Genomic DNA, 7,755 nt, shown 5'->3' with positions numbered 1-7,755 from the left:
TTTTCCCAAAAAAAAATAAATAAATAAATTATGAGTGTAAGGGTGAAGGGCCCTAAATATATGTTGGGCTTTGGGCTTATCCAAGAAGGCTCAGTTGTCCAACTATGGATTAATAGTAAGGAAGATATAAGACTTTGAATTTCACGAGCAAGTTATAAATGTGAAGGCTGGAGGAGATAGGCCAATGATGAGTATCCCTTTGGATAAAAGTAGCAAAGGTTAGAGAGTGTGTGCTCTATCATCCAAAATGACGTTCTAGGAAGTTCTATTAATAAGGATATGCACTGTGAACGTACAGGACAAATGAGAGCTGAAAAATATCTAAGAGAAAGCTATTACCACTATATTAAATGTTTTGCAGCTAACTCTATGGACACATTAATGAGGAAGTGATACATGAACAGTAGTTTTCAACCTTACAGCTACTCTCCAAAGACTTCAAGAGAGGGCTGATGTGACAAGGACCAGGATCAACAATCTGATTTACACGTGGAGGGCAAAAATAAAAAAAATGATGATTGTATAAAATAGAGGGGAGGCCCTGAGAGAAAGAGATCGAAAAATTAAGAGAAAAATACTGTAGCAATCAAAAGTTGAATTTGTAATAAAACTTGAGAAGAAATATATAAGAATTGATTTCCTCGAATTATGCTAAGGACAATTTTCTTTAGATTAAACCAGTCTATCTTCATTTTCTTGTCATCTGAATTTATCTTTCTTGTTGTCCAATTCATTAAAACTCAGTTTTTCAACCCACTTTTTATAAATTCATTGTATTGGACTTTTTGGGACTAAACCCATCCATCCCTTAGGCTGGGAATTCAAATTGCGTCCTTACAATAAGCAACTTCTTTCTTTTTATTTGTTTTTTAAAGATTTTAAAAAAGACCTACCTTAACATGATCTCATCTTTACTTTACCTAAAGAATTTATAACAAATTCATGTTAATCGTATTACAAATTTATTATATAATTCATAAAAACTAATGTGTCAAATTTTAAAAACAAAACAATAAATTAATTAAAAATTATTTATTATGTTACCAATGTGATATTTATTATACTTTTGCAAATCTTTAACATTTTTCTTGAGTTATTTCAATTTTCAAGCTTCTTGTCCTAAATTTATTTGATGACTATGATGCAGATATAGATATAGTGATAATTATTGTTATGTAGAGCATATATAATTAGTTAGTCTTTTTATTAAACATCTTTGATGTTTCATGAGCTGAATCATCTTGATGAACTTTCAGTGATTTTTATTTTTAAATAATACCCATGTTAATTAACTTCATATGGTCTCTAACACATAAAACACAAAGCTTCACAAATTTAATTAATTACATGGGCCCTTTGCAATTAATTAACGTCTTCTTTCTTTTTATTTGATTTTTAAGGTTTCAAAAGTGACCTATCTTAACTTGATCTTATCTTAACCTTTTTTTTTCTTTTTTTGAGAATTTAAATATTTTTAACACACACATAAGAAAAAATGAGAGAAGATCTTAAAGAAACTTACAGTGATGTATATCTAAAAGGGTCTTGATCTTATCTTAACTTATATAAACAATTCATAACTTATGGATGTTGAGAGTATTACAAAAATTTTACAATATAATCAATATAAATTAATGTGTCAATTTTTAAATACGAAACAAATTAACAATTAGTTAAGAAATTTTATTTATTATATCATCAATGTGATAACAAATCAAATTAATAGTCATGTAAATTTGAAAGATGTCACAGTAACTTTAACATTTTTATGAATTCTATCAAGCTTCTCCTAATTTTATTTGGTGACTACGGTGTAGGTATGGTGATCACTATAGTTATGTAGCTGAGTTGGTTGTACTTGTACATTGGCAAAGAACATACGTAAGTGGTTCAACTTTTTATTAAAATTTAATAAAAAGTTCTATTTCTATTTTTAAAAATTGAAAATTTTATACATTTCAATTAGTTTATACAAGGGGCTTTGCAATCATTGGTCCATGCTCTATGGCAGTAGTTTTCGAACCCACAGCCTCTTGGCACATGGTTTAAAGTGATGGTTTTTTTATTTATTTTTTGAGAGCTTCCTATAAGCAAAGCTTTCAACAATTTTTTGTACACATTTAGTCACCCAAAAGATTGGCTAGTAATGCTCATGATGCTTGAGTTCAATAAATTTCTTGATGCCATCTAACAAGGATGGTGCATCAGATACAAGCAAAGAGCAGTTGTCACTGCTCATTGCTGGTTCACCTTTATCAATAGGTATACTTTCCAATGAAAACAAAAGGTTCTAAGCATCATCGTGGTATACACTTTCAAGGGAGCAGGGAACTATTCTTCTGAGATCAGAAAACATGAGATTTATAGGCATGCTTGCTTACCTGTAGCTCTGTGCGAATACTATCAAGAACTTCGTCACTCATTCTATCAAAGAATAGAATACCCTGCAAATTCAAGTCATCTTATAAGAAAGAATTACAGGTGAAACATAAAACTGGGCCCTGAAAAATCAAACCCTTAAGTATTCAAAGCCATTAACACAGATGAATGCTCCTTTGGAAAGGTTCAATCTAAGTTGTTTCACCATATGCAAAATGCATTATATTGCTGTGTTAAGAATGAGGATACAAGGAAATATGTCATATCTGCACAAACCTAGACAAAATGGTTTGCCTACATTGAACAGACCATGTTACTAATAATATAGGTACTTTCACTATGAAATATTGGAACAGGCCTGTTATGCAGCTTAATTTTATAAAGTGGATTTTGTCCTTTATATTTAACATTTTATTTGTTAGTAAGTTACACATGAACTTTGTGGTTCTTGAACCCAAAACCTCACCCTTCATCCCATTATTATGGGAGGAGGAAGTGTCAATTGAGCTATAGCCACTGGCCTTTTATATTCAACATTTAGAGCCAGCTCTAAAAGCCAGATTGATTTCCTTTTTAACCAAGCTCTTGAAATTATGATTTTTATTTCCAATCACCTTATAAGGTTATTGCACCCTTGTCTCCTATTTAAACAGGCTTCTGCACTTCTACAGCCCTGGCATTTTGTTTCACTTCCTCCGTAAAAATCTGTAGCCTATCAGGTTTCATCTGATTAATTTTATTTTTATAATACTTAGCCATCACAACAGTAGAAAAGTGAGACATAAATGTTCATTCTTGTTTGAATTGGATTCTTGGTGTTGTTTCAGGTTCCTTATACAGAATTATAGCACAAAAAGTGTGTTTATGAAATGGTAGGAACCTTTTTACAAAGAACAAAATGGACCATGAAGAATAAACCAAAGAAGACGATTGCATCAATAAATTGCCTTGCTAAAGCTCGTATGAATAAAACCCAGGTATATAAATGGCTCAAGGCAACATAGTAAGTTTTCTGAGATTCATGGCATTTAAGCAGATGCCTCCACCTAATAATAAGGATATTACATCTCAAAGAGTTTCCATTTCCTTGATTTGACAGTACCCTAATTGCCTAACCTAAGCATCTGTTTTAAAACCTGGTACACTATTAGAATCCTTCTTCCTTCAAATGATGATGACAGATCAAAAGCTAAAAGGTTTGAAGTCTTTGTGGGAAAAAAAAACAAGCAATTGGTATTACAAATTAAGAAATACGAGATGGAAATTAGTAGTTCCATTCCCTTGTCTATTTTTTTTCATAGTAATAATTACTTGAAATGAGTAGAACACTCATAATTTCATGCATCATTTTTGTTTCTTTTTTTCCCCTTTTGAATGAAAAGAGTGGACTTGCATTCATATGCATCTTATGAAGTTCTAACTTATTCTTATCTCTGATTCTATTTAGATCTGGGGAAGGTCAAAAGTGGTATGTCATATTTACTAGTAAGTCCACATTCCAGGTTAATTTAAAATTTAGATTCATTTGGACCATAGGATTTAGCTTCTAAAACTGTAAAATTTACACCTTCCATCAAGTTTCAAGGGACAAGATTTTTGTTGTATTACCAGAAATACTAAATTAGAATCAAAATGGAGGACGGACCTGCAAATGGTCAAATTCATGCTGGAACACTCGTGCAGGAAGATCAGACAAGCTGACAGTAAACCTTGCTCCTTTAATGTCCCGTGCGTCAATCTTCACAGTTTCTGGTCTCTGCAAGTACAAACATGACAGACATTGTAAGTATGGTGCGTATGTAATTTACCAATCCAAAAAAAAAAAAAAAAAAATCAACTGTGTAAAAACTTGTATGGAGAGCATTACAAATTCTATTACAACATATTCTTTCTGATTTGAGCTCGTGACAAGAATTCAAGTGATGCCAATGAGCTCAAGAAGCTTTAGGCAGGAAATCTTAAGAAAACTTCAAAAATTCAGAGGATCCAGCTTGGCTTTTATTAATGAATACCTAATGATATCATAGTATTTTAGAGAAAGATCATCTTAACTCATAATTTTATTTTTAATTTTTATTACCAACAAGAAATGAGGAAGCAGCCAGGAGTAAAATACACAAAGTCAGCGAGCAATTCAAGCTAAGCCCCTATAAAAATGAATTCACAAACAAAACATTCAATAACTTCTACACATGCATTCAAGATTCTCTTGCACATTGCCAACGAGCTCTAGCTCAACAGGCACCTCCTCCCCTTAAAAGTTCTAGGTGATGGGTGAGGTCATAGGTTTCATTACTAATTCGGTGCATGTGTAACTTACCAATATATATTAAAAAATATATTCTCTTGCATATTCAAATATAACAGTAAGTTAAGACTTATGAGAAGACCATAAGTGAATTATTGCTGAATTGGAAAAAGGTATTAATATGCACCAAATAAAATTGCTTATTTAAAGTGGCCATGTCCTACAGAGTACTCAAAATGTAAATGAAACCAAAAAGGAGATAATAAGGAATCAATCAGCTTTGAATACCACAACATCAGCATTAATCCCTGGGAAGGACAGGCAACCTTCATTAAAAAGCACCATTTTCTTGGAATATTTGTATACTCTTGGATTTACAAGAACAATTTCCTCTCCTTCACCACGTTCTCCCACAGGATTAAACACCATGAGTTGAACATTAATTCCTACTTGGGGCGCTGAGAGGCCAATGCCATCAGTTCTGCGGAAAAGGAAGCCAACAAGTATTGTTCACACTCCTGTAAATAGCAAGGATTGTTCATAAGAATCTAACTCTATATTCTATAAAACCTAATCACAGAACCATTCAATTCAAACACAGTAAACTGTATCAGTAATGAGTTTATTGAACCTCATGACCAGTCGGTATTAAGAAGAGGTTGTAAAGAATATAATAGCAAACAAACAATAGAAAAAAAAATAATAATAATGCACAGAATTTTGAAATGCTTCATGGTAAGTGGAAAACTACAAAAGGGACAGCAATACTTCACTTCAGAATAAGTAAACAAGTCTACAAAACTAAAGATTTGATTTGGTGTTTCAAAAGATTACTAAAACAATTTTAGATACAGTTCACCAAAATTATAACTCCAAAGAGATCCAAAAGGTGAAATTGGATTAGAGTAGCCACCCCCAAAAGGATGAGGCCAATGCCGAGAATCATTAAGTGAGATTTACAACAGCACCATTGAGTGGTAAGTCAAGCAAATTTCAATTTTTTACTCTTCTCACAGATTGCAAGAGGATTTCAGCTAATAAATATGAATGAGGAAAGCAATATGAACCCTTCAAATTTTTATGCCTACATCTTTTAATTACCTTCATGAAAAATTTTAAATAAATACTCTCAAAGCAAAGTTTTTGGCTTCCAATGAGTTACAGCACATTGGGTGCATATGTAACTTACCAATTAAAAAAATAAAAAAAAAAAAGCAAAGCTTTTGGCCAGTGCCAATTCATTAAGGTTTCATCTCACCAATGAAGAGATACTCAATGTAGTTGTCAAACATGGACTTTGAATACACATCAAAGATTTAACCATAGCAGGCTTATAGTACACTACCATAAAAAATCACTAAATATTAAAATAAGGCCAAAATGAATGTTTAGTCCTTAAACTTTAGCTTTGATTTACATCTTTCAAATTTAAAAAGTTACAATTCTCTCCTCTAAAAAAAAATTATCAATTTCCCCTTACATCCGTCCACTTTAAAATAGTTACGTAAATCCAGATGAAAATCTTGGGACTAAAGGTTTTGTTGTTGTTGTTGTATGCCGACGAAATGCTGACATGGCCTAGAATAAGCTTAACAGCAATGAAATCAATTTCACAACTGCAGGTGACAATGAAATAGTGACATGGCCTAGAATACTGTTAAATTTCACAACAGTAGAGGTGAAAGTTGTTAATGGGTTTTAAAAAAAAAAAGTGATCTCTATGGAGACCCAAATGAGAACTAGCGAAAGCTTGCTAACTCAATTGTTGTGTCTGGAGCATTACTCCAATGAAATAAGAAGCACTCTCTCTAACAATCATATTCTCCCCTTCACCTTTTTCCTCCTATTCCTATTGATCAAAAATGGGTTCTTTTAAAATCAATAAGTCAAGTGACACAAAAAATTTCTCAATTGTTTTTTCACGAATATGAGTCCATTTAGTTAGGCATTTTGGAAGCTTAAATGAGAGTTATTACTTTTTAAAACTCAAAACTCTGATTTGCAACCACAACTCCCCGTAGCTTTTATCACAAACGCTAATTTTAAACTCAAAACACCGTTTTCCAACCGCTTATACAAAAGGCACCCTACTTCAAAGTTGGAATTTTATTTATGATTGGTACATAATAATAATAAAAATAGTGACAGTGCTGACTGGTGAGCATTGCAAAACTGTAACATTATAGATGGGATGGGAGAGTCGGAAATGAAACATATATTATTAATTTACAGCGAATAAAGAAGTGGATTGGGATAAGAGAAGTTACTTATACATAACGTCGAACATTTCGTGGACGAGTTTCTGCAAATTATCGTCGAACGAATCGATTCGCTTGTTCTTCGCTCTCAGAATGGGGTCTGGATATTCCACTATTTTCAATGGCGCTTGAAACCGAACATCCTCAGCTAATTCAAAATAAACAACAACAACAAAAACGAACATATTCAGTATTAATTAATTCGAAATCAGATTCAGAGCTCCACCGAGTTCAATATTTAGAGAGAGAGAGAGAGAGAGAGTGAGTGTGTGTGCGCGCGCGCGCTTACGAGATGCTACGGCGACGTCGTCGTTTTTGGATGAGAAGCCGCGCTTGGCTTGCGTGTGGACCGGAGTTGGGGATGGCCGGTTCGCGGAGGAGGAAAATAGCCGACCGGATTGGGATGAGCGGTTGAGAAGGTGAGACATGGCGGGAAGAGTGGAGGAGCGGCGATGGAGAATGGGGACGAGAGAAAATGAGTGGAGCCAAGTCTTGCAAGCCATGCCCACAAAACTAGCAAAGTGTGTGAGACTGTGAGACTGTAAGAGACAGGCACAATATATATTAGTGAAAAAATATGTGGAAAAAAAAAAAAAAAAAAAAAAAAACCTTCAAATATAGCATATGTTCTATTTTGTCCCAAAATTAAATTTTAAAAATGTTATATTTTCTAAAATTTAAACGCCCGTTTGATAGAGTATTTTAATAATATATTTTTAGTTTTAAACGATATCATAATATTTTTATAACTTTTATCCTTCGTATATTTAAAAAAATACAAATAATATTACCTAAACATCCTTACCAAATAGCCTAAAATATCTCAACCATGATTTACAGGGACACATAAACCACGGGGCAGTGCAGTGA

At 32.9% G+C, this 7,755-nt stretch overlaps 1 protein-coding gene across 1 annotated transcript; it reads right to left on the bottom strand.

Moving 5' to 3' along the window:
• Nucleotides 1–2,111: 2,111 nt before the first annotated feature.
• LOC112035918 (peptide deformylase 1B, chloroplastic) lies at nt 2,112–7,414 on the bottom strand. The gene is made up of 5 exons (XM_065761570.1): nt 7,175–7,414; nt 6,895–7,033; nt 4,916–5,108; nt 4,025–4,135; nt 2,112–2,444 (listed from the first exon to the last, which is right to left on the bottom strand). The coding sequence occupies exons 1-5, from the start codon at nt 7,386–7,388 to the stop codon at nt 2,346–2,348; spliced, it is 756 nt and encodes a 251-aa protein (XP_065617642.1). The 5' UTR covers nt 7,389–7,414; the 3' UTR covers nt 2,112–2,345.
• Between the last annotated feature and the right edge of the window lie 341 nt (nt 7,415–7,755).

This window comes from Quercus suber, unplaced genomic scaffold (genome assembly GCF_002906115.3).
Source record: "Quercus suber isolate HL8 unplaced genomic scaffold, Cork oak 2.0 scaffold_419, whole genome shotgun sequence".
Taxonomy (NCBI): domain Eukaryota; kingdom Viridiplantae; phylum Streptophyta; class Magnoliopsida; order Fagales; family Fagaceae; genus Quercus; species Quercus suber.
Note: the sequence above shows the minus strand (reverse complement) of the source record. Positions and strands in the feature narration are given on the sequence as shown.

What these genes read in the sequence shown, in the direction of transcription:
- LOC112035918 (XM_065761570.1), bottom strand. Translation starts at nt 7,388, where the DNA reads ATGGCTTGCAAGACTTGGCTCCACTCATTTTCTCTCGTCCCCATTCTC. An exon ending in CGACGTCGCCGTAGCATCTC is followed by an intron (nt 7,034 to 7,174) that starts GTAAGCGCGCGC and finishes ATTTTGAATTAG; the next exon opens with CTGAGGATGTTCGGTTTCAA. An exon ending in ATGAATTTGACCATTTGCAG is followed by an intron (nt 2,445 to 4,024) that starts GTCCGTCCTCCA and finishes TTGAATTTGCAG; the next exon opens with GGTATTCTATTCTTTGATAG.